Source organism: Cyanistes caeruleus, unplaced genomic scaffold, assembly GCF_971803275.1.
Source record: "Cyanistes caeruleus unplaced genomic scaffold, bCyaCae1.hap1.1 HAP1_SCAFFOLD_193, whole genome shotgun sequence".
Classification (NCBI taxonomy): Eukaryota; Metazoa; Chordata; class Aves; order Passeriformes; family Paridae; genus Cyanistes; species Cyanistes caeruleus.
Window position 1 is genome coordinate 5,034 of NW_028255981.1, and position 27,051 is coordinate 32,084.

Below are 27,051 nucleotides of genomic sequence, written 5' to 3' on the forward strand. Positions count from 1 at the left end.
TCAACGTCTGTGAACCTTTAGCATTGCATGAACCCAAGCTCCTTCCAAGGCTGGAAATCAAACCCTTCAGTATCTGTGGAAGTTTCTGTCTTTCCATTTCCCACAGCCCACCAAAGGATTTGTGACCCTTTGTGACAGAGGAGAAGCTCCCAGGCAATTTTGTGTTTGCTGTAGGGAAGGTTGGGTTGCTCTGCATCAATTCCCAGAGCAGCGCAGAGCATTGGCTTTGTGATGTCAGGGCATGGATGCCACCTTGTCGTGGTGACATCCCAAGGTTGCCTTGGTGCACGGAAGGCCTCAGGCTCAGAGCAGCTCTTGGGCTTGCTCAGTGCAGGAGCATCCTCCTGCTTGAGGCGTTTGTCAGTGGGCAGCTGCACACTGACAGGAGCCGTGTTTGTTCTTGTGGTGGAGCAGAGTGTGCAAACTGGCACAGCAGTGCTACAGTGATGGAGCAGCTCGCTGTTGCCGTTTGCACCATTTATGGCATTGGCTACGCCGGCTATTACCTCACCAACCTGGCACGTAAGTAGAGGTTTTCCCTGGCTGGAACCTGAGCTGGCTTTTGTAGGTCTCCCTGCTCTTTCTTAGTGACTGGGTTGCTATTGAAACACAAAGACCATGAGGATGCCCCTGGTTTGGTAAAGCTCCTGTCAACACCTTCAGCAAAACACGGGGTGTCTGTAGCCAGGGGGTTGCGGGCAGCATTTGCAGGGCTTCTGTTCCCTCCACGGGAGAGCCTGTGGCAGCAGAGTCTGTCATTTCCTCACTTTGCTGGCTCAGTCTCTTGGGGTGACTTTACTTTTAAGATAGCTCTGAGAGCTGGGGAAGTTGAAACTGCTGGAGGCTGATGGGAGTTTTTTCTCCTGACTAATTCCTGGCCATGGGTGAGAATTGGCAGGGGTTTTAACTATTGAGAAGTGAGATCAACCTGTGAACACCACCTGAAGATGTGAGGCCGGGAATTTCTTGCTCTCTTTGGTTTCTGGCTTCTGACGAGGTCACAGGGCTCTGTCTCGGCCTCCTCCCCCCCTCCAGGCCGGACAAGGCTGCAGAGGGCGGGGTGGGGGGAGAAACGGAGCCGGCCAGCCTGACTTGGTTTGCAGTTTCTGCCACTGAACTGAAACCTGACACCATCAACATCTGCAGCTTTAGCAAGATTTTAACTCTTTTACTACCTGCATGAGACTTGCAGATTAATCCTTTTTTTCCAGAGAGAGAGAGAGAGGGAGTGATCAATCATCAACCCATCAAAGAGAGTGAAGGAAAAAATTAACTTTAGAGGGGGAAGAGAAATAAGGAGATGCTTTAATAAGCTGAAATATTTTTCTGTTAAAGCTATGGGCATGGACAGTAGTGTTCTGAAAAAAACTCCTTTAATTCATGACAGAGTATATTGGGAGGAATGGAGTGTTTCACAGTGTGGATTTTGAGCAAATGATGAAGTAGTTGTGACACTGTGAGATGCTGGAACAGAGGGGGAGAAGTAAGAGTTGAAGATTTGTGGCTTTTAAGAAGCAAAAAGAAAACTTCTGTTTCCAGGAGGGCTCACAAAAACAGATAAAGAGAACTTTTGCCTTTGAATAACTCATTCATAAAAATGACATCCCTAGACTCATGACCCATAACACACCTCAGAGTGATGGCAAATGGGAGGAGACAACTGATGGCAGATTTCTGGGCAGCTGGCATCAGAGAAATAGAAAGCTATGAAGAAAAATCGTTTTTGTGTGAAAAACTCCATAGATAGCAGAAGAAGACTTCTGTTTCTCTACAAAGACTGATGAAAAGACTCCAGCAGGAATTGGGACTGTTGTAAACACCAAAGATCCAAAGTTTTTTGTCTCCATGTTGTCATGTAAACAAGGGAATGGTTGGGTAGTGGGGGAGAAAAGGGTTGTTCTGGAAGTTTTATTCTGGTTTCTTATTCTTGTAGTTTTTGTCAATAAACTTTCTTTATTCCATTTAAGTTTTAAGCTTGTTTTGCTCTTGTTCTAATCCATATCTCACAGCAAGAAATAAGTAAGTTTCCTAGTGATTTTTTAGTTGCTGCTTTAAACCACACCAGTCAAGCAGGACACCTTTGAAAATGCAGACTGGGAGATCTTCTCAGATGCTGTTCTAAATAGGCCACGGTTCTCTCCAGTTTTCTCAAAGAATTTGGTTCCTTTTCCTTGCCCACTGCAGGTCATCTGAGCCGTGTGTTCAGAGGTGCCAATCCTGAGGTGAGTCAGAAAGGAACATTTGATGTTTCTGGAGTTTCAGAATTGTGCAGGGAACTGTGAGCTTGGCCTGTGGCAGTAGAGTGCAGAGGGCCAGCTGGGTGGGCTGAAAGAAGATCCATTTCCATGTTTACAACAGCAATAGCAAAGGCATTGTTGGCTATTTCCTAATTTTCCATTGAAGAGCTTTAAAAGAACTCAAAGCTCAGCTTTGCAGAGAGAACGTTGCTTGCTGATAGTAGCCAGGGTGAACTCTCTAATTCAGAGCTATTTGCAGCCTGGCTGAATTAACCCATTTTAATTTAGTTGGAGAGACTTAGAATCCCATTGCTATCAAAGCTGATGATTTGTGCTTGGTAGAGCTGGTTGTAGAAATCAAGCTGAATAGAAATAAGGTTCTAAATGATAGGGAGCTGCCTGTCCCTAACTCCACCATCTGTCCACAGAGCCCAGAAGCAAGAGCAGACTCTGCTGTGGCTCCCTCTGCTCCTGGAGAAGAGGCCAAAGAGGAGCAAAATGAGCAAAAGGAGCACGAGCCTCCAGCTGTGGTCACAGCCCAGCCTGACCATGCCCAGACAGTAAGTGCCAGTGCTGGGTGCTGCTGTCTTTAGTGCAAGGCAGAGCTGCAAGTTTCTGAGCAGCCAGCACTTGCTGTTGCTGGCTGAGGATGCTGAGTGCTGGAGTCCTGCCAGCACCCAGCCATTCCCCCATCCCGTGGCAGCTGGAAATTGGGCTTTGAGCCGTCGTGCTGAGGCCCCAAAGCGCTGCTGCCTGCGGGTGAGCAGCTGGCTGCTTGGCTCAGGGAAGCTCTGTCTCTTGGCTTCTGCCAAGCCATGGCCAAGGGCTCACACGGCATTTCTGGGGCTCACAGGGCTTGCTTTGTTTGCTGTCCCTTTTTGGAAACCTCTGCATGACCTGGAGAAGTGTTCTGCAGTTTTCTGGAGTAATTCTTCACTTCTGCAGAGTCTTTTAGGCCACCTGTCTTTTGGCTTTTGATAAGCTGCAAGGAGATGATTGTGTTGTCCATGAAGCTGTGGCCGGCCATTCTTGTCCTGTGTGGCCAAAGAAACAAACTGTGTAGTTCTGAACCCTTCTTCTGAGGCAAAATCCACAAGTGGCAAGTTTCTCTTGATACGTTTTGTGGTGAAGTCTGCAGCTTTGGAAACTGCATTGGAGCCTAGTGTGGGGGCAAAGCTGCAAGTCCTTGAGTGCTGTCTTGTGTTGCTAAGAACCCCTTTAGAGATGGTTGTTTTTTCTCCTCAGAGCTGTTTTCCTCCTCCTGCCTCTTCTGTCCTGACACTCCCTGTTTAACCTATAAATTTCTGCCTGTCCTAGTGAGGTGGGACAATTCCATGTTTTAGGTGGTTTTTGGTGACTTTGGTCATACATGCATTACATGACCCATGGCTTCCTTCATTGGCATCCCCAGGGGTGTGTCAATTAATTTGTTGGTGGGGCCTTTTGAGGATCTCTGTCAGTGCCACTCAGAATTCTCAGCTGACAAAAGAGGGAGGAGAAACACCTTGGTCCTCTTCCATATCCTGAGGTGGCCATAGAGGCTCTCTGACCTGCAGCAGAGGATCAAATTGCACACATCCTTGTCCCCTGAATGAGCAGGATTTCTAACAAGAGTGTAGATGTCAGAGGGGCAGGAGTGGCAGTGCAGGCCTGAAAAGAACATGAACTCCAGCAGTGTCTCTCCCAAGGGCTGAGCTCACCCAGGAAGCCCCTGCAGAGCCAGGATGGAGCTGTGGGACAGGGCTGGCTGTCAGTCACTAGGGAGAGACAAGCAGGACACAGCAGAAGGGGAGGGAGGCCCTTGAGAAATGCCCCACATTTCCTGTCAGCTGCCCAAGAGTCTGTTGGAGATTCAGTGCCAGATGGGCCCTGATTGCACTGCCAGGGTCACTTTGGAATCTGTGCTTCCCCATGGGTAGAGAACAAGGCAGGAGAGCAGCAGCACAGAGCTTTGGGAACGTGGGAGCCCATCAGTCTTTGAGTCTTTGCCCACAAATGTTGGATGAGAAGTTGAAGCCCATCTTCTCTTGCTTTCTCTGCAGGTCCTTCCAGAGAAAGAGCAGGAGCAGATTGTTTTCTCAGGGAGGCCGTGCCAGCCTGAGGGAGAGCTGTTCCCAGCCCAAGAGCAGGAAGAGCAGCTGGGGCAGCAGGTGGAAGAGCCACTGGAGAATGGCCAGGTAAGGCTGACTCAGCAGGGGACAGAGTGAAGGGCAGGAAGAGGGGCATAAAACGCAGCTCTTGGGACTGAGCAGGCAACGAGTGCCAGAGGCCCTGAAAGCAAAGAGCCTCTGCAGAGATCAGCAGCGGGACAGGAGGTTACAGTGGAAGCAGAGGTGGGTAGGGAAGCAGAAAGAAGTGACTGAATGAGTGTGATTTTGAGGCTGAAACTGAGGAAGAAGCTGAGCCTGATGGCAGCTCCCAGGCACTTGCTCTCCATTTGTGTGTACAGAACATCGAGGCAGAGCCCCAGGCAGAGCTGCCCGAAGCTCCGAGGGCCATCATGGCAGTGAAGAGGAGGCCTGAGGAAGACGGAAGCATCCAAGAGGAGATGAATCTCCCCTGGCAGAGAGGAAATCAACAGAACCAGGTGAGTGACAGAGTGGCAGACACTCCACTCATGGAAATTCCTCTCTGTCATTCTTCACAGGCCTCCGAAGAGGAGCTTCTGGCAGAGCTGCAGGAAGCTGAGGCTAGGATCAGGGCAAGGGAGAACAGGCTGGAGGAAGAAAGGAGAATCATCCAAGAGAAATTAGATCTCCTCGCTCAGCAGCAAGAGGCTCTAGAAAATCGAGTGAGTGAAAGAGCGATAGGCACAGCAGTCACTGCAGTCTGGTGCTTTCTGCCCTTCTTGCCTCTCCTCTGCAGAGCAGCAGGGGGCTGGGCTGATGCCTCTCAGTGCCATCCTGCTGTAGTGTCTATCCCAGCTGCTTGGAAGGACATTTCCTGCTGTGCTCAATCTCAGCTGCTGCCCTGGACAGTGGCACCAGTCATTTGCCCCTTCTGCCAGCACTCATCTCAAGGGATTCCTGCTGGCCTGCTCCTGCTCTCCTTGTTTCTTCAGGGCTTTTTGCAAGTGAACACAGTCCCCCAGACAGATTTGGAATACAAGCTGCAAGCTGTCTGTATGCCTTGGTGAATCTGCTGCTGTCCTGCTCTTTCCCTTTGCTCACAGTCAATGAGCCTTGGCACACAGGGACAAGCTGTGGTCTCTGACTGCTTTGTTCTCTTTGACTTGAGGTGGACGTGTTGATATCTCACCTGGCAGCCTGCGAAGGCTTCCAGCAAATGCCGGCTGATGAAGAGCCCCAAGGTCGGCTGGAGGCACAGGTACTGTCCCAAGCACAAGTGCTGCAGGCTGAGCACCTTCTGAAGATGGTGCAGGAAAAGAGGACTGAGGGGGAGGAGCTCCAACATTAGAACAAGGAGCTGCAAATGTGTCTGCAGCCCTTGGAGGGGGAAAGGGATCCTTGGGAGGAAGTGCAATGGTCGTTGTTGCAGTCATCCTTCAGAAAATCCAGGAAAATGGAATATGAAACTGGCCATCAACCTGATTAAAACCAGCCTTGGGTTTTGACCATTTGGTTCCAGAAGTGGGCATCCAAAAAATCCAGTTGATGAGCTTTGCATGTGGCTAACAGCAACTTCCTAAGGGCTTGCATTTGAAAAGGGAACTCGGGGTAATCTCTGCCAGCCAGCTTCCTGACACAAACTCCTTTCTTCTTGCAGATCTACACAGGCTCTTCCATTCAATCTGCTGTAGCAGCAGCAGCAGCAGCAGCATCTAAAGGAGCCTTTGTTGCCCAAGCTGAGCAGTGGAGCCGGGGCAGTTTGTCCATTTCCAGCAGTGACACATCTGCTGCTCAGCTCCAGAAGAGCCAGGGAGACTTCATGGAGCAACTGAGTACGTCTGGTGTATTTCTTGTCTGAGGGACAGTGTATTGTGTGCACGTGCCAGCAGAGCTGTAGCAAATGATCCTCCTCACTTTGGTGTCCCAGAGACATTTAGGACTCCCCACAGGAACTGCTGTGCTCTGAGGCAGCGAGAGAGCGCTCTGGCTGTTCCTGCTGCCTCTGAGGGCAGCTTGGACTGGCTCGGCTTTGCCTGGCATTCCCTTGCCACTAAAGGCAGCAGCAGGAATTGTTCTTGGATCAGCAGGAGGCTGTGGCCCAGCAAATGATCTATGCAAGTTCTGTGTGGTAGTGGCCAAACTGAACAGAGTATTTAATTCCTAAATTCTCCTTAGACTCCAGACTTCCCACCTGTCGTCAGCACCAAAAGACTTCACAGAAACTGATTTGGGATTTTGTCTTTTTGTTGTGGTTCTGTTTTCTGTGTGGTGTTTTTTATAGATTTTTGTTTTGGTTTTGGTGGTTTTTTGGTAGAGTTTTTTTTTTCTCCATCCTGAAAGAGCTGTTCTGCCCCATGTGTCTTACTGGTGTCATTTTTAGGACTGTTTTTATTGCCTCTACTACATCTACAAGGTTTTTATGAGAATGCTGTATTTTTGTCAGTGAGGACTCCTTTGAAAGAACATCAGGTGACAGCAGAAACAGAGAGCAAGAGATGTTTTCATTGGGCCCACAATGAAGAAACAGATACTTGTATAACAATCTGTAATTAATATCCCAGTTTTATTTTTCTAAAGATGTGTCCAAGAGACACATCGACATGGTGTGATCAGATAAAACAGCACTGCAGGCATTTCTCAGGAGCGAGCCTGCAGCCCCTGTGCTGTGTATTCCTCAGATCCATGGCACTTTTTCATCCCTGATTCCCAGCCATTCCCATGACTCTTAGAATCCTACCTATTGGCCCAAGCCCTGCTCAGATCAGTCTCTGGGAAAACACATCAAGCCCTCTGTGATTCTGCAGCACAACCCATTTAATCTGCTTCTTGCCCATAACAGCTGCCAGTGCTGTGCTCTCAGAAAAGACCTGGTGGGGCTGAGAAAAGATCCCAGCTGATTTGGTGTCTACCTTCACCTGCTGGCACACAAAAGGGCCTTGATCTGCACCTGGCTGTGTCTGATCTCCAAGGCAATGCTGTTGTGTCCTGAACGGGGGCCACAGCTTGTCAGGGGCTCAGGCTGGCTGTGTCTTCTTGCCATTGCTTGTCAGTGCTCATGCTTGGCCTTTGCCAGCCTTGTGCTGTGCCCTGCTGTGCTCTCTGCGCTTCATTTCCTTCCAAGGACTGGACAAAATCAGTCTCTCTGCTGCCCATTTGTACTGCACAACTGCCTGTCTTGTTGCTGCTGTGCTTGCTGCCCAGCTGACCACAGAGGGTTCAGAGCCCCAGACAGCGGGGCTGCCTTTGGCATCTCCTGCAAGTTGGGATCTCTGCCTGAAAGTCAGCATCTTGCATTTTGTTTCCCTCAGGGAGAATGGTGAACAAGGAAAATCCCATCACAAAATACATCGAACTGGAAAGTCTTGGCAGCGGGTGAGTCCAACCACAGTCACTTCTACACAGCCACGGGCCAGGTGTTTCACTGGGGGAATATCCATCAAGTGGGAAGTCAGACAAGTTGTCCACATGTTTAGACAGCGGGCTTAGTCTGCCCCATGTCTCAGTACTGGCCAGAATTTGTCAAGTGTGCTCAGAAGGCATTGTCAAAGACATCTCCATGCTGCCAAGGTCTTGCCTGCAGCAAGGAACAGAACCTGGGAAATCTGCTTGTCTCTCAAGTGTGGGACAGCTCAGGATTCATTTCCTTCACATTTTTGGATGTCTCCAAATCATCTGGCCACACTAATAAAAGGAGAAGAATCTTGCTTGCCTGAAAGCACAACCTACCCCCAATGAGAGCTGTCAGATAACAGTTCTCAGGAACATTTCTCTCCAAGAGTTTGCTAAAGGAAATACTCCGTGCTCAGGATTAGAATTGCACAGTTTAGAAGCTGATAGCCGAGATGAAGGAATAAGCTGCCTTTTGGAGCTGAGGCAGTAAATCCCAAGGCTTCAGGAACAGGCCCAGTGCCCAGGCACTTGAGGGGAAAATGCATCATCTGCCTTCTGGCAGACCCCTCCTGCAACCTGCAGCTTTTAGGCATTTACAGCAGAGCTCTCCTGTCTGGACTGGCTTTCAGTGCAAGATCTAAATGGCTTCTCCTTTCTTTGCTGCTGTTTTGTTTCTAGGGGTTTTGGAGAGGTTTCCAGAGCACTTGACATTGCAACAGGAGGAGAGGTAAATGTCAACAGCCCCTGCAGCCTCTGCTGCTCTCCAGGCCTTTCCCCACTGCTGACAGCTGTGGCTGGAGCTTTGAGTAGAGCTGTGCTGAAAAGGCACAAGAAGCACAGACTGGAGCCAGCCTGCAAATTGCACTTGGAACAGGCTTTGTGGACAAGGCAAATCGCCAGTGGCCACGTGTCCTGTAACTGACCCCCAAGGGAGCAGAGAAATGGGCTGTTGGAATGTCACTCCCTAATTACTCCAGTGATGAGGTCTAATCACAAGGCACTTTGGCACAGCTTGGCTGTGCCATTCCAAAATCACTTGCTCCATGTGTGTTGTGGTCTCATGCTACCAATTTTCTCAAATTACTCCTTTTCAATGTCATTTGAGGTGGCCATCAAGAAAATAAATGTGCAAGGAGTGAGTAGGAAGATACTAACCATGAATGAAATCAGGATCATGGAGAGTAATAGGAGTCCCAGGATCGTGAATTACTTAGCCAGGTGAGTGGTCACGGTCCTATCCCTTGAATGTTTCTTTACATACTACAAGCATGAGAGCTTAAAAACCCACTTTGGTCAGTGGCAGGAAATAGAGTTGTTAATGATTATTTCTCTACTTATCTCCAATGGATGGGAAGAGACTGCATTTTGTCTGCATGAATCCACCCTGGCAAATGCAGACTGAAAATTGTTCAAAAACCTGCATCAGCCCTATCTTAAGAATTCAATACCTTCTAAGTTCATTGCCTCCACAGTTCTTTGGGCTTGAGTTTTTCAAGTTTCTTAAATGCTGATGAACCATCCAAGAGAGGATTGCCCTTGCATTGTTGCCCCTCTTTTCCATTGCTGTGCATGCCAGGAAGACTAGGTGCTTATTTCCAGAAATGCCATGCGTGACAGGTTTTTTATCTGGGCTCTTCCTAAACTGCCTTTCTCCTTGAGACAGCACAGACTGCAAACACTGCACAGCCTAGAGGCAATGTCTATGCCTTTACTTCTGCCCTTGTCTCCAAGGGACCCAGAAACAAGACTCAAGCAAAAAACCAACCTAGGCGTGCATGTTCACCTGCATGGCCTTGTTTCCTTTTTTCAGCTACCTTGTGCATGAGGAACTCTGGCTGGTGATGGAGTACATGGACGGAGGCACTCTGAGAGATCTCATCGACGAGATTCAAATGTCTGAAGGAGAGATTGCAGCTGTCAGTCGGGAGGTCAGGGATCCCATCTGTGCTTCCAAGGCCTTGAGCTGCATTGTCTGGGAAACAGGGGCTCAGAACGGGAGGGATTTCATGGGCCAAGCTTGGTTTCTCTGCTGCTGCTCGGCTATGGGCAAGCAAGAGCATCTCAAGGGAACTGTCTGCCAGTGCCCCTACACTCACTGGACTCACTTCCTGTCCTCTTATCCCCTGCTCTTGTATTCTATCTCTGTCTCTTGCATTGGCATTTGCAGTTCTCCACTGAGAAAGGTGCTGCTCTGCTACTGTGGGAGCAGCAGGCTCTTGCTCTCAATGGTGCTGTGTTCTGCCATTCCTCCCCATTCCCCTGCAAAGGGAACCTTCCACAGCTGTTTCCTTTCTTGTGCGATGAACTCACAGCACTACTTTTTGCCCCCCTGGTTCTCTTTTCTCTCTCAGTGCCTGCAAGGACTGGATTTTCTTCACTCCAACCACGTGATCCATCGAGATGTCAAGAGCAACAACATCCTTCTCAGAACCGACGGCTCTGTCAAGCTGGGTCAGTGTATTCTTGCTCAGCTTCACCCTTCCAGGAATGGGGGGTGTGGGGCTGCTTTCAGTGACTGCCAGCTCCCCAAAAATGCTGCTGCTGGCAGTGCAGGGGTCCCCCCTGCTGTGGGCTGAAGGCACAGTTGCAGGGTGCACACAGCTATGACAAGGAGCCACAAGCAGCCCAGAGTGCTATTGCTCTGTGTGTGTCTGTGTGTGTTCCTTCCAGAGGGAGGGAGCTGCAATCTAAACCTTCAGGGGAACAAAAGGCACTGCTGGAGGAAGTGTAAAAAATGGGGGGATGTTTGAAGTAGCCAATTCATATTGCCTTGGCTAAAGCCCTAAGGAAAGAGAGCAGGGAGTGCTGTCCAGGAAATTCAACTGCACATTCTCAACCTTCCACTGGGCAATTCTCTGGCTTGGTTTCCTAATTGACAGTATTAAAATTAAAAGAGTATTTTGCTTTCTCCTCAGCTGATTTTGGCCTTTCTGCTCAGCTCACCCCTGAGCAAAATCAGCGGTGCTCGGTGACCGGGACTCCTTGGTGGATGGCACCTGAAGTGGTGAAGCGTCAACCATATGGCCCCAAAGTGGACGTGTGGTCTTTTGGAATTGTGGCAATTGAAATGGCCGAACAAAAAACTCCTTATGACAGTTTCACTGCTCGATCGGTAAGGAGCAAATACTCTCTGATCTCGCTGTCTTTCTCACCTGTCCCGTGTTCTCTGCTCACTGCACAAAATCCCATGGCCATCTGCTGGAAGTACTTCCACCAAGGCCCCTTCTACAAATGTCCCTGCAGCACATCAGCATCTGCTGGAGCTTTGGTTGCAGCACTGGGGGAACTCAAGCCTTACCTCGCCCAAACCATCTCCATTCTCAGGCAGCATTTTGCTTTGCCTTAGAAGTCGTTCCAGCTCTTTTGGCGGTGTAGATGGCCCCAAGAATAGGAAACAAGCGTCTCAGAGCTGGTGTTATCTTTCCAGAAACGAAGCAAAGAAACTCAAAGCAAACCAAGTTTCTAAAACAGTGCTTTTGAGAGAAGAGGTGCACCCCCATTCTTCTCACAGGGAAACTTGCCTGAAACATGGAGATGAGGCTGTAAAGCCAGAGTCTCTTCTGCTTCTTGTGCAGTGCTGCTGAGACACTCAGTGACCACCTTCTTTCCTCACCCAAGCCACTTTCTCCATATCACCAAGCTGGAGCCTGGTGACAGGGAGAGCCTGCCAAAACCTCCTGTTTGTTTCCTGGCACTTTCTGGGATGGGCACAGCGTTAATGCATTGACTTGAGAATCCAACGGGCACAGGCTTACCACAGGGATGACACTTCTGATTTCACCATGAATATTTTCCTTTTGCCACCTAAGGGAACCTGAAATTTTCAGAGTGCTGAGAGACAGAGCTGCAGGTGGCTCCTGTGTGCCCAAACAGGCATTTTCAACCCAATACATTTGTGGAGGCATCTTAATGTGTCTGTGTTGAAAATGAGATTCCAAAGGTTTGTTTCCTTCCCTGAGGAACACCTGCTGCATTTCCTTTCTTTTCTTCCAATTACCATCATTTTCAAGAACAGGACAAAAAGCTGGACGAGTTTTGTTTTATGGCAGCTGTGCTTAAGGGACCAACAAGCACTGCAGAGATTCTTTTCATATAAGAATCCTTGGAATAGTAGAGTTAGTTAGAATAGCAAAATCCCTCTTCCAAAAAGGCTGCCAAGCTGATGGGAATCCTCCGAGAAGGAAACATGTATTTGCTGATGTAGTTGCCACTAACTAGAGCAGGCAATGAAATCAGCTGCCAAGGCAAGATCTGCTGGATGTTGGCAAAGCTGTGGCTTTGGGGCTTGGGTTTTTTCATGATACAGGAAAGTCGTCATCCAAATGCTACAGGAAAGTCATGTCTGCCTCTCTGCCAGGGCAAAAACTGCCACTGCAGAGTGGAGCTGAAAGAATGGGCTCTGGGAGAGCAGTTCCAGATGGGAAAGAAGCAGGTGGAGCCTTGTGTTTCCTTTTTCTCCAGGCTAAATTCCACATAGCCACAGAAGGGACCCCACAGCTGCGGCAGCCCGAGCAATTCTCGCCTTTGCTGCGTGACTTCCTGAGCTGCTGCCTGCAGAAAGGCGAGGCGCAGCGCTGGTCTGCCAAGGAGCTGCTGCAGGTAAAGTGCCAAAAGGGCTGCAGGTGAAACAGTGTCCCAGGGATGGGCTCCTCCTCCACTGAAATCCAAGGCATCAGATGAGCCCCCATCCTCCTCCCTTCCAACCTTGGTGCTGTTCAGCTGACAGTGGGGAGCAATCCTAGACTGGGCTGGGCTGGCAGGGAGTGCTGGGTTTTAGCGCTGGCTAAAATCACCAGGGCACTTACTCATTTCTTGCTGGGAGCTATGGATCAGGAGAAGGGCAAAACAGGCTTCAAACTTCAAAGGAATAACAAATTTTATTAGCAGGCCCACAAGAATAAGAAAGGTCTCATCTGTGCAGTGAAAGGGTTCAATCTCAGCCAGGTCATGGCAGTCACGGTGTTGGATTTCAGGATGTGCTGGGCCCCTCTCTCTGCCCGGGAGCCGCTGGGAGGGGAGGCTCGGCCTGGAGCCGTCGCTGCACGCCGGGGAGAGGGTTTAGTGTGGGCAAGATGTCAGCAGCCGTGGCCTGGCCCAGCCTGGGGCTGGGGTCCCGCAGCCTCCATCCCCCGCCCGGGAGCCGCTGGGCTCTGGCCCGGCCTCCCCCAGGAGCACAGGCCGTGGGCGAGCAGGGCCGGCCTCACCAGAGCTCCGTTACCTTCGGGCTCCGGAACCAAAGAGGGCCAGTGCCCGGGCTGGTGGTTTTCAAAATGTGCATCATCACAGAGGCGCATCTCATTTCTAAATGGTGCAAAATGTTGTCAGTTCTCAGAACTAGCCAGCCATTGGCCTGTCTCTGGCACAGAGGAAGCTCCCAGCAGCTTCTCTCAAAGAAATCACTTCCGTGCGGGGTTTCTTACTTCTTTCCCTAAATGTCAATTCATCTCAAACTAACACACAGGGACATGGAAAGGTCATCTAGTCTGTGTCCTGCAATGAGCAGGGACATCTTTCAAGAGATCAGGATACTCACACCTCAGATATTTCCAGGGGTGGGCCACCTACCAGCTCTTGGGGCAACCTGTGCCACTCTTGCCCCATGCTCCTGACCTACTCTGACTCAATCCCCATTTTGTTTAAGAAGTATTCCCCTGCCTTTGAAGCTCTTAGCTTGGAAAATCATGCTTTCTTGTTGTTTTCTTTTCCTTTCTGCAGCATCAATTTATAACATCGGCCATGCCTGGGTCCAGCCTGGCACCTCTCATCGTTGCAGTAAAGAAGTGGAAGGAGGAGGCAGGAATGCAACAATTAATCTAGAAACTGTCTTCTCCATGACCAACTTAGAGTAGGACTATAGAGTAGGATTGCAGAGTAGGACTGGAGAGTAGGATTATAGAGTAGGATGGTAGTGTAGGTTTGTAGTGTAGGTTTGTAGTGTAGGATTGTAGAGTAGGATTTTAAATAAAATTTCTAAAATCTCAACTCCTTTGGAACATTTCTCTCCTTCTGACCCTGTGAGAAAGCTCAACATTTCCTTCTGAATTGTCAGTTTTTTCTTAGAGGTGGAAAGTGACATTGATGGCTTCTTTGGTACAGTTTGTAAGGGGGGAAGGCTCCTCTTCATTCATCCTCTCCAGACCACACTGCCTTTGGAATATGGCCAACTGGACAAGTTTTGCCCAGCTCTGGCATTTCTATTTGAGGCAGAAACAGCAATGGCATTTGCAGGAAAAACCAAAGGAGGAGCGGTGCAACGCAAACATCCTGTGCAGATGCAGGCTGTGCAGATGTGACTCGAGAGTATTTGGGTTCCTGCCACTTGGATTTGTATCCCTAAGAGAAATCTCTTTGGCTGGAGGAGAGTCTGGCTGAAGAGAGAAAGCAGAAAGAGCAGTGAGGGTGCTGTGCAAGGTCTCCTGTGGTGCAGAGCTGTCAGCGACTGTGAGGTGAGAGCGGGCCCGGCCTTGGCCAGGCTGGAGGCCCAGCAGAGCCCTGGCAGAGCCCGGAGAAGCCTGAGCCTCGGCAGAGGCAGGCTGGAAGGAGGCCCTTGGAGCTGCAAGAGGCAGCAGCCTGGCCCTGGCTGCCTCTTGCTGGCACCAGGCAAATCCTCCGCTCTCAGAGCCAAGCTGGCAGCTGGCTGCTCCTGAGGGGAAGCGGCGCCGTGCTGGGCACAGCACACACTGGTGCCATAGGCTGTCTGGAGTCTGCACAGGAGGAGAGAAAGGCAAAGAGCAGCCCAGGGCTGCTGCCCTGCCTGACCATTGCTGCTCTTCTGCCGCCTGCCCTGGAACTGCTGGCAATGGTCAGCAGTGTGTGCAGCACTCTGGGCACAGGGGGAGGGAGCCGGGCTGCTCCGCAGGCTCCAGCACAGGGCAGTGTCCTTCAGGCACGGCATTTCTGCCAGGGGAACCGAGGCCAGCGTGAGGCACTGACAGCAAGTCAGGGCACATCTGCACGAGCCAGTGCCTCACACAGCTCTGGGACCAAGCGCCTGCAATCCTGGAGCTCTGCACTGAGCCACAGCAAAGGTGTGAAATGCAGAGGGTCTTGCAGAAATATTCAGGGGCACCAGGCCAGCCTGCTTGGTGCTCTCTGGGGCACAGCAAGCACTGTGCAATGCAGCTCGGAGCTGCTGGCAGAGAGGGACTGTGGGCATGTGCCTGAGGCTTGTTCTTGAGTAGTGATTTGGGAGGGAGCAGAAGGGTCTCAGTAGGCAATTTGTGTTTTCTTCATGAATTGCTGAATGAAAGACACAATGTGGCCTCACACAGCAAGAGAACTTGCAGAACTTACTGACTATAAGTTTGTGTTGAATTCCCAGAAAAGGAATGTGTTGAAGTGTAACAAAAAGGCCTTTTGAATTCAGGTAGCTCCTGAGCCTTCATCCAAAACAACCACCAGGAGGCTGACAACTACCTCATGCAGAGCCCTGCTGCAAGGGCTTCCACAATCATGGAATTAGAAAATATGAAGCTTAGGAAAGTAGAATGTGCCCATCAAGTTTAAAAAGTTTAAAAGCTTGTCCTGTGCAAAGAATGGACAAGTGAGTTTCTGGTGGAGCTTTCTCCCTCACTCCTGGCATTGAATAAAAAAATCCCTGCTCTGTAGGCCCTACACTATGGAGTACTGTTTTCTTGACTACTATTTGTGCATCATAATCACACTATGCTTTTCATTGTCTTCTTAGAACCTTCTAAGTATAAAGTGAGTAAGACAGTGAGTTGTGTATTGATAGGGCCGAAGAAACATTTCCAAATGCCATCCTGGGAAAGGAAAGGACGCGAAACAGCGCTGGGGAAGAGCGTCCCTCGCACAGCCCTCAGAGCTGCCACCATGCACAAGATGGCGGCCGGGGCTGAGGCTGTGCCACCATGCACAAGATGGCGGCCGGGGCTGAGGCTGTGCCACCGTGCACAAGATGCCGGCCGGGGCTGAGGCTGTGCCACCATGCACAAGATGCCGGCCGGGGCTGAGGCTGTGCCACCGTGCACAAGATGCCGGCCGGGGCTGAGGCTGTGCCTCTCAGAGCGCTCTGCAGCCTCTGCCAGCCCAGCCCCAGCCCCGGAGCAGCGCAGGGCGGGCAGAGCCCCCTTCCAGCCGTCTGCTTCAATGGACATTGACAGACACCCGGGCCACGCACACAGGCTGACACCTTTGCTCTGTGCACACAAACACGTACCACACACTTGGGAACCTCGGCTGGCAGCATTTTCAGGTGAAAATACAAAGAAACTCCAGGGTTTGAAGGTTTTCAAATAGAATATTTCATTTGCCAATAAAAGGATCAAAAGCAGAAAGGGCCATCCCAGCCTGTTTCTTCCATGCAGGAATAGTGTCACAGTGACTGTGAGCTGATGAAGACGGAGATGGGATTTAATCCAAAGCAGATTGTGCAGTGGGTGCTCACCTGTGATATGTATCCCTCACAGTACCTATTTATTTGGAACACTAGGAAGATTATGAGGCTGGGCAAGATATTAACCCTTTCAATACACGGATGAGACCTACAAACCTTGTTCATCTCTCCAGGGACAGAAAAGGACAGAGTAATAACACACAAAAAAACAACATAAAAACATCAAAGTCAGTAAAAAAAAAGGCCAAACCTCAGATAGAAAAGAAATGAAAAAATGGCAATAGAAACTAAAATATTCATTTAGTAAGACTATAGAGATAATCATTGATATACTAAAATATCTCATTTACTTAATGAAAAAAGTATAAAATAAAGTATTAAAACTGTAAATCTAAACAAAAGCATCCATTAATGAAACAAATGTTAAAATAACTGTAATCCCATGAAAAGCTTGAACAGAAAATAAATAAAAACAATAACATGCCCATTGCACCCAGGGAGAGAAGTAGAAAACTTCCATTTCCAAAGATGATCACGAAAACAAATGAAGAAAACTTTTGCCTTCAAACAACTCATCCTTAAAATAACACCCCATGAATTCATAACCCATAGACACACCTCTAGGAGGGCTGTAAAAATGAGAAAAATGTCACAATAGAAAATTTTTTTCCCAGATGCCTGCTATTTGTAAAAATAAAAAACCACAAAAAACCTGTTTCTTGTAAAAAAGTCTTCATGATACAATAAGAAAAAAGTCCTCTTGCTACAAAAACTAATAAAAAACTATTGTGTAATGAATACTGTTTTAACATCCCAAATTCTATCTCTATGCTGTCAGTTAAAAAAAAAAAAAAAAAGTTATTCAGGAGAGGAAAGGCGTTCTGTAAGTTTTATTCTGGTTTCTCATTCTTGTAGTCCTGTTAATAAAGTTTCTTTATTCCTTCTAACTTTTAAGCCTGGTTTTGCCCTTCTCCTAATCCATATCTCACAGTGAGAAATGAGTAAGTGCCCTGGAGATTTCAGCCAGCGCTAAACCCACTATATTATTTAGTGCATTAACCAAAAAATCAAATTAGAGAATCTAAGGCACTGCACCAGGCTGAAGCTGAGGATCCCCAGCCAAGCTCAGAGGGAGGAGAACACAGCATTTGTGGGATCCTTTCCAGTCTGACTTGCTTTAGCTGGAGCCTGGGGGAGGAGAGAGCAGGAGAAGGGTTGGCTGAGTCCTCTCCCCTCTGCCTTGCCCTTCTCTGCTGGATCCTCAGTTCATCCCACACCCACCCCAAGACTCCATCCCCATCCTACTGGGGCTGACGGGATTAAAGGAGATAAAGAGGAGATTAAAAAGATAGAGAGGAGAGAAAAGGAGAAGTTTAAATGCAGTTTAAATATGAAAGAAATACATATGTTAGTGACTGCTGAGTGTTCCAAGGGAGCTGAAGGGTTTGGGAAGGGCCAGGAGCCCGTGAAGGGCTCAGGAGCTGCTGCTGCCGGGAGGGAGGAAATGCACCAATGGCTCCCAGCAGAGTCTGTGCTTTGAGGCTCTTTCCCAAACAGCTGCAGGAGGGAAAGCAGCTGAGTTTGGAGGAAGAGTTTTCTGCGGAGGTTTCCTGTTTGGAGCTGTCACAAGCTTGAGCTGCTCAAGGGAAACGCGGCTCTGCTTCCAGCAGGGCCCAACTGCCCGGGAGCACAACTTGGTTCCCTGGCCCTGAGCCAACGGGCAGCAGCAGCTTCTGTTCCCTCCTGGCTCTTGTGTCATTTCCAGCAGCACAAGACACACCAAGAAAAGCTCCTCCAGAACATGCCATGAGAAACACAACCTGATTTCATTGCATGAAGGAGCTCTGACAGTCCCACAGGCTCAGGTTTGTTGGTCAGTGAACAGAGCAGGGAAAAGCACAGACACATTCCCTGCACAGGGAATTCACAGGAGGAAAGTGCAGCGCTGGAGGATGTGCTTGGATACAACGTTCCCACGGCAGTTTTGGGGATAAAATTGTCAGCAGAGAGAAAAGAAAAAGTGCTACCAAGGGTGGGCTGGGGAGGGCTGGTGCTTCCCGGGAGGCTCCCGAAGCTCAACAGTGTGGAAGAGTGGCTAGCTAACAAAGGTCGTGTTCCCATGCAGCAATTAGCTGAGAAAGAATTAAACAACAGTAGAGTGTAGTTGGTATGAGATGTTGCAATATCAGAAAGACCTTAGTGATAACTGTGAACTGAGAACAGGACACTGTGATCAGAAGAATGTGGATTCAGCACAGATGAATGACCACAAGAATGTGGAACTAGGTGGAGTTGTCCTTAAACAAAATATCCAATAATGAGCTTGCTTTTGCACTATGTATGAGCCTAATTATTGATGTTATATAGGGAGTTTGGAGTTACCAATAAATGAGACTTACTGATCATTCATATTGAGTGCTGCTTGTCTCCCGCTGAACTCATCAAATGGTGCCCGAACAAATGGGACCCTTGGGACCTTTGGGACCTTTGGGACATTAAAAAGCGAAGGCCACGGGAGTCGGCGACAGGGGACGGGTCCTCCGCAGCAAGGACGGCGAAAAGCAACGGTGCCGCGCCCCAGGCGACCTCAGAGGAGAGTCCTGGCCGTAACGTGCTGCCAAACCTTGTAGGGCTGCAACAGCGCTGACGGTAAGATGGAAAGGCAAGCAGCACATGATTTATTTACCTGCTTTTTAGAAAAGCCACAGCTTAAGGGTTTTGATTTGCGCAAGGAGCTCCCTGGACTTCTTGCTTATGGGTATGCTCACGCCTTTGCCTCCCACTGCTGGGCAAACACTCCTATCTGTGCTGCCCATGGAAAGAGGGAGGGAGAGTCAGAGAGAAGGAAATAATGAGAAAGAAATTCCAGAGCAAACGCTGAAACAACGAACAGAATCTGTTCAGTTACGGCAGGATGTGATATATCCTGAACTATTTGCTTCACTTTTGGAGTCACTCTTAACACTACAATCTTATTTAAGTTCCAACTTTGCTACCCTGGAAGAAAAGAATCCAAATTTAGATTGGTTTCCACCCGAACCAGGGGGACATGGGGAGCACTGAGGTGTGCGCGGAGAGCGGGGGCACGCCCGGGGCAGAAGCAGTGCAGAAAAAGTTCCAAGGCCACACTGAACAATTACAGAAACAGCTGAGCAGGAACAGGTGGCTCAGACAGCTTCAAAAAGTGACAAAAAGAGCCAAAATTCACAAACTATATGGTATCTAGTTTGAAATTCATCACTGTAATTAGAAGTTGATAAGCTGCAATGGTCACCATTGTTAGCACCTGACCGTGAGAGACTTTTCGTGTAACATCGCCTGCTTTTGTAAAAATTGTGCCCCTTTTTTCCTCTATCAGTGAACAAGAGAGATTGAGAGAAACAACTGTATGTGTTAAAGTTAACTTTGTGAGGTGTTTTTTTGTTGTTTTTTTTCTGCAAGAGCATGTGGAGAATGTGAAGAAAGATAACAGCAGCAGAGAGCAGCAGCAGGGCGGGCAGTCCACCCCCCCCTCCCTCTCTAAGAAAAAGCACCAGGATAGTACCCAGTTTGTTAAAAAGTCATGATTCATGGGTTTTTAAAAATGTTTTTATATACCCTGTTAGAGTTAATTTTGTGTTTTAAGTAATTATGAGTTAATGCAATTGCAGTTTATTGAGTTTTCCTGGAGAAATTATTGTGATTCTTTGAAAGTTTAAAAAGGCCCCTTTTCAAAAAAAAAGGTGTTTAAGGTGAATATTAACAGAAGTTACCTTGCAATAATTAGCCTTAAAACCTAAGGTTAAAATATGGTATAATTTACAGCTACTAAGAAAACCTTCCAATTGATGTTATCTACAAAAGATATTTATGGTTTGAAAAAATTAATTAGTTAAGAGAACTTTACTGTACAAGACAAAGTTAAGTTAAAGTATATATTACCCATTTGCTTGTTTTTTCCACAATTCTAATAAGGTAATTTCAATGTGAGTCCTTTTGTTATATAAAACACATATAACTGCATATATACCAATTTGGATTTTGGATTTTAGTTTAAGAATTAGACTTAATGTTTCTGAAAAGTGCTACAAAAGCTGAATGGCAACTTGCCAAATCCTGTGTTGTTGTGGTTTTTCTCTAGAAATACTGCACTTTAAAATCCTAACCAATTTGAACATATACTAGGCAAATTCCTGTTTTGAATGAGTATTTTTAGTACCATTTGCAGTTATTGTGGGTTATTCTCAAAGCTAGATGACATAGAATTGTGATATACTTGTTACATTTTTATAATCTTCATAGTGAATCCATGTTACTATTATATTGTGTTTAAAAGGTATATATCAAACTTTTAGTTGCCTCTTTGTAGTAACAGAATAAGATTAAGTTATGTTTTTATTTAATATAGATTAAGTGTTAATAGAATTAAGAAAAGTCAAGTTTTATTATGTTTAGGCTTGAATGTTTTTAAGTTAAGTTTTATAACTTAGATATTCTTTTAAGGTTAAGTTTTGTTATTTCCTTTTGTTATAATTAATTTTATTAATTTTAAATACTGTTTAATTTAAATTGTTTATGTTTTATTGGAGACACTTGTCTAAACTGCAAAGTATAGTTATTTTCCTAGAGAGATGAAGATAGCCACAACTGAAACAGCTGTGACAGAACGCTGATGAACACCTGCTTGTGGATAGAAGGGAATGCAGTCTGTGACACCCTTGACTTCATCAGGAGTTCTATTGGTTGTTACAATCTCTGCAGTTTTGTTTGTTATAGCTTTCTTATTTTTCAGTGTTTCCAGAATTTTAAGATGTACCATTGCTGAGGATCAGCTGCCATGGAAGAGGCTTCAGATTAAACCAACTGCTGCATGGTGTGATTGGTCTGGTACCTGAGGCTTCTGATCATTTGCTTTGTACAAATGCATTTTAACAGTTTGCTGTGCTGTAAGCATCTCCTAGCTGCTACTATTGAGAACCTTGTTTTAGAAATGAGTTAAGAGGCATCTTTCCAGTTTAAAGCCAGGCCCTGGCCAAGCCTTAACTTTACCTGGGCAGAATGTTTGCCAGCAGATCCAGATGTTTTCTGTACCAAATCAGTATTTGAGTCACTTTTTGACTCAGCAATTTGACCCTATTAATATGACAGCTGGATCAATTTTGAAGTGGGCTTGGAGAATCATTTCCGGAGGTGGTGATCCAATCCTTCACTGATGATTTTTTGTTTCTGTTTGTTTGCTAACTATGGGATGCTGGTGCAGTGTTTTAGTAATTAATAGTAGTTTTATATTACATATCTTATTAATAATGTTTATGATTTAATTGATTTTTTAACTGCTATAGGTTCTTAATCCTTGTATATATGGGTTTGTGTTGATGTTGATGTTTATAACAGAAGTACATCTCATTTTTATTTTTTTTTAAGAAAACGGGGAAAATTGATATCCTAAAAGCATTTTGATTAGTGTAATTCATTAACTTCAAGGGGAGAAGTGTCTGTGTTTTGTTGGCAGGTTCAAAAAGGTCACCTGTCCATCTGACCAGACTGTCTGCCTCTGAACACACGAGATCCAGTGAACAGAGAAGTCACCACACAGCCTTGGTACTCCAGACATGGATCAGAAGTGGAGCTGTCAGGACACAGTTGTGTCTGAGCACTACACAGACAGTTGCCAACAGAAATTTTATGTTGTTATTATGATGTTGTGTCTCTACCAATTTTTCAGTTTTCTTTTGTTTTAAGATTTAGAAGGATGTGAAGAACAACCTGAACATCGAAGCCCTCAGTCACCGATCAGCTGCCAGCTGACATGACGGGAGCAGTGAACGTTCCAAGACTGAATTGTGTTAAATCATAGTCTGTTTGTGAAGGAAATTCTGTAGAAGATCTAAGAAAAGTGTAGAGACTCCATCTAACTGTATATAAAGCAAATTGTAGTTGTGTGTTTACCCTTTCAGCAAATTGCTTCCACACTTAGACTACATATATACCAGAGCACATGTGTTAAAAGTAGTTAGATAATAGTTTAAGAGTTTAGCCTGTGTAGTAATTGTTATGTTAGTATAAAGTATAAGCATTTCCCCCTTCAAGAGGTAGTGTAAGCATCTTTGAAAGTCCATTTAACGTTAAAGTTTAGCTGTGAGTTTGCAAGTATGGTGTCATTTACATGGAACAAAGTGCTTATGGTAATTGTGTTGTGTATAGTCCTGACCAACTGTCTGCTAACTAACATCCAAAAGTGACAGAACATATGGGTCACTCTGGCACACTGAACTGGCCAAAGGTCAATGTGTCTGAGCCTAGCCACACCTGGAGATCCTTTTCACACCTGTCTCATAGGAGTCCCTGAATGGGATCCTCAAGCAGCATTTAAAGGTTTAATTAGTAATGAGACTCGACTGAATCAATTGGCAATGTTGCAAGAGTGCAATTGCACTGTTGGCTTCACATTAAGACAACTTGAAGCCTGCTGGCAAGCAAAAATTACCAAAGTTCTCAATGTTACCATGCAGCCCTCAGAAGAATTAGATTTGTTAGGTTCCACCAATACCTCAGGTGGATGGATAATGTTTGAACCCCCAACAAAAAGTCATTCCAACAAAGTAATGCAGCACTGGGCTGCAGACAACCCTATAGCTGATCTCGTTACTCACACTGAGAGTAAAGCCTTTATTAGTGGTGCAATCTCACAGAAAAATTACCAAAGTGATTACTTAGTTCCATATTCCTAATCTGTGGAGATAGAGCATGGAATTAGATTCCTGCTAATCCACATAGAAAACCCTGTTATTTTGGGAAACTTACTTTGTTTCCATCCAAGCTTACATCAATTGTAGAATGTAGCTGATAAAATAAAAAACATCAGTCAAAGTGAAGCCTGAATGAATTAAAGCTTAGCAACTCTAAAAAGTCTCGCTTGTTAGACTAATAAAAAATTGAATTTAATATCCACAATGTTAAGTGAACTTTCAGCTGATGTGAGTAGTGTACGTCATGCAGTATTATAAAATCGAGCTGCAATTGACTTTTTGCTCTTAGCACAAGGACATGGTTGTGGGGAGTTTGAAGGCATGTGCTGCTTGAATCTTACTGATCATTCAGTTTCCATCCATGGGCAACTACAACAGCTTCAGGATGGGTTACATGCCCTGAAAGAAGATAGTGACCCCATTGGAAGTTGGTTCTCCAGCTGGGGCATCACTGGATGGTTGAGGTCTCTTGTGCTAGAAGGGGGACGGACTTTACTTATAATGTTAATGGGGATGAAAGTCTAAGTTGTGTGTTATCTTATCCAAAGCCTGGTTTGTGCAAAAAGAGAAAGGGGGAATTGTTGCTATATTTTATATATTAGTAAAGGCCTGTCTGCACAAACCAGTCTTTGAAATAACTTGATATTAAAGGCTAAAGTCCTTGAAACCTTTCTGCAGAAGAGAGAGTAAAGCAAAACAAAATCCTTGTGTACAGGAGAAAAAATGTAAACCTGTGTGTATTAGCCAATAGTAACTTGCTCTGCCCGCAGGCCCTGTAGAACCCTATAAAAGGTGTGCTAAAGATAGAAATAAACGGCGTTCACGTTTACTTCTATGAGGAGCGGTGAATCTCTGGCAGTCCTCCAATGAAGTTCTACAAATGAAACATAACAAATGTCATTGGGGTGCAGAGGCATTGGTGAAATTGATGAAACAAAAATTAATCTCGGTACGGATGCTAACAATGGCAAAATCAGTAATGTCAAAATGTGAAATCTGCTTAAAAAACAACTCAGTGACTAGACACAGGCATAGCTAGGGAAGATTAGGATAGGAACAGAATCAGGGTGACACTTGGCAAGAAGCCTCTAGTAGAGTGAAATTTGGGTGGGCCCTAGAGTCTTTGCTTGGTCCTATAGCAAACTATCAGAAGAGAGAAATGTTGTACAAACTTAGAGGTCAGGTAGATAAATTAGCTAGAGTGACCTGAGAAAGATTTAAAGAACTAAATGTACAATTACAATTTACTACTCCTGAAAGAGCATGGAGTGTGTGAGTTTTTTAAAGGGACAGATTGATCATTGCTGCATCCACACCGCAAATGTAACTGCACATGTAGAATATGACATCAATCAATTGCAACAAATAGAGCACGGAGCACAGGAAGAGCAAAAGGATTTGTCTACAAGTTGGTTAGGCAAAATCTTCAAAGGGTTAGGGTGGAATGTGAGTTCATGGATTAAATCTATCATTGAGAGTGTGATCATCTTACTAACTGTATTCTTAGCAATTTGGTTAGTTGACAGCACCTTCAAGGGAGAAATACAGAAGAAAACGTCCTGGAACCAGAAAATAATAAAGGCACTGATGTGAGATCCTCACCCACCATCTTCTGGTTCTCCAGTTCGTGACAACATCCAGGACAACGCTTACATCACTCAAGGATTCGAAGAACATCAAGTATAAACTCAGAAACAAAGGACTGTATCAAGTGAAAACATTTGCACTTCTATTGAAGTGAAAATGCTTTCAAAGGGGGGAATGATAGTAAAAGGCTTTGAAATCATAGAAAATTCGGGGACTTAGAAAGAAAGTTAGGTTTGGCAAGCCTGGGAAAAGTAGGCCATGGAAAATGTTAGGCCTTGTGCTTGCTAAAGATCAGGTGAAACTGCACCTGTGTAGTCAGTAGATGATAAATGATACAATTGTTAGATGTGATTAGATATAATTATTGTTTAAAGAACATGAGGAACAATGTTAAGGGGCTGAGGGGGATCACGAGAAATCCATGCTTGGGTAACATCAATGTATACAATAGAACAATGTAAGTTTAACAATTAATATGTAAGTTATATAACGATAGAGTACAAAAACATGTTCAACTAAAAACCAAGTCGGGTCAGATTTGGGTATGTGTACCCATAAATCCCAAATCTCTACAATAAAGCACCTTCATATAATCATTCCGTGATTGTCTGTGTTCTTGAACGATAACAATTTCATCAGATTTTACAGGAATTTTGTGGGATTTTCTGTAAAATTTTGTGGGATATTGAAGAGATTAAGGGAATTTTGTGGAAATTTTTCTGAAATCTTGTGTATTTTTTTGGAATTTTGTGCAACTTTGTGGTGATTTTGTGGGATGTTTCAGGAATTTGGTGACATTTTTAAGAATTTTGTGGAATTTTTGTGGAATTTGGTCAGGTTTTGAGAAGTTTTAAAGAATTTTGTGGGAGTTTTCTGCCATTTTATGGAATTTTTCTGGAATGTTGTGGGATATTGATAAGAATTGAAAAAGGTTGAAGGATATTTCTGGAATTGTGTGGAAATTGGAGGAGATTTTATGGGATGTTTCAGGAATTTGGTGACATTTTTAAGAATTTTGTGGAATTTTTGTGGAAATTTTTGGAATTTTGAGGATACTTGAAGAATTTTGTGGGATTTTTCTTAGATTGTGTGGAAATTTGTGGAGATTTCGTGAGATGTTTCTGGAATTTGGTAAGGTTTTGAGAAGTTTTAGGGAATTTGGTGGGAGTTTTCTGCCATTCTATGGGATTTTTGCATCTATTTTGTGGGATATTTCTGGAATTACGTGTGGGTTTTGTGGAATTTTGAGGGATATTGAGGAGACTTGAAGAATTTTGAAGGATATTTCTGAAATTTTGAGGGAATTGGAGGAATTTTTTTGGGATATTTCTGGAATTTGGTAACATTTTTAAGAATTTTGTAGAATTTTGGTGGAATTTTTTTAGAATTTTGAGGGATTCTGAGGAGACCTGAAGAATTTTGTGTGATTTTTCTTAGATTGTGTGGAAATTTGTGGAGATTTTGTGGGATGTTTCTGGAATTTTGTCGAGTTTAGAGACTATTTAGGGAATTTGGTGGGAGTTTTCTGCCATTTTATGGGGTTTTCTTTTAATTTTGTGGGATATTGAGGAGATTTTGTGGGATGTTTCAGGAATTTGGTGACATTTTTAAGAATTTTGTGGAATTTTTGTGGAATTTTGTGGGATTCTGAGGAGACTTGAAGAATTTTGTGGGATCTTCTCAGATTGTGTGGAAATTTGTGGAGATTTTGTGGGATGTTTCAGGAATTTGGTAGAGTTTCGGGAAGTTTTAGGGAATTTGGTGGGAGTTTTCTGCCATTTTGTGGGATTGTTCCTTAAATTTTGTGGGCTGTTTCTGGAATTACGTGGGGGTTTTGTGGAGTTTTGAGGGATATTGAGGAGACAAGAAGAATTTTGAGTCAATTATCTTAGATTCTGTGGAACTTGGTAAAGATTCTGTGGGATATTTCAAATATTTGATATGGTTTTGAGAAGATTTAAGGATTTTTTGGTGACTTTTCTGCAATTTTGTGGGATTTTTTCTGAATGTTGTGGGATTTTTCTGGAATGTTGTGGGATATTGATGAGACTTGAAGAATTTTGAAGGATATTTATGGAATTGTGTGGAAATTGGAGGAGATTTTGTGGGATGTTTCTGGAATTTGGTGACAAGTTTAAGAATTTTGTGGAATTTTTGTGGAATTTTGTGGGGTATTGAGGAGAGTTGAAGAATTTTGTGGGATTTTTCTTAGATTGTGTGGAAATTTGTGGAGATTTCGTGAGATGTTTCTGGAATTTGGTAAGGTTTTGAGAAGTTTTAGGGAATTTGGTGGGAGTTTTCTGCCATTCTATGGGATTTTTGCATCTATTTTGTGGGATATTTCTGGAATTACGTGTGGGTTTTGTGGAATTTTGAGGGATATTGAGGAGACTTGAAGAATTTTGAAGGATATTTCTGAAATTTTGAGGGAATTGGAGGAATTTTTTTGGGATATTTCTGGAATTTGGTAACATTTTTAAGAATTTTGTAGAATTTTGGTGGAATTTTTTTAGAATTTTGAGGGATTCTGAGGAGACCTGAAGAATTTTGTGTGATTTTTCTTAGATTGTGTGGAAATTTGTGGAGATTTTGTGGGATGTTTCTGGAATTTTGTCGAGTTTAGAGACTATTTAGGGAATTTGGTGGGAGTTTTCTGCCATTTTATGGGGTTTTCTTTTAATTTT

The 27,051-nt window shown here is 45.4% G+C and overlaps 1 protein-coding gene across 1 annotated transcript; it reads left to right on the forward strand.

Annotated features, from left to right (window-relative positions):
- The first annotated feature begins 311 nt into the window (after positions 1-311).
- Positions 312-13,678, forward strand: LOC147645680 (serine/threonine-protein kinase PAK 3-like). The gene is made up of 15 exons (XM_086874338.1): positions 312-522; positions 2,185-2,222; positions 2,666-2,797; positions 4,280-4,414; positions 4,687-5,028; positions 5,475-5,564; positions 5,964-6,138; positions 7,615-7,678; positions 8,375-8,423; positions 8,802-8,914; positions 9,507-9,624; positions 10,048-10,147; positions 10,612-10,808; positions 12,158-12,295; positions 13,412-13,678. Exons 1-15 carry the CDS (start codon positions 447-449, stop codon positions 13,511-13,513), a joined length of 1,869 nt encoding a protein of 622 aa, XP_086730464.1. The 5' UTR covers positions 312-446; the 3' UTR covers positions 13,514-13,678.
- Positions 13,679-27,051: the final 13,373 nt, after the last annotated feature.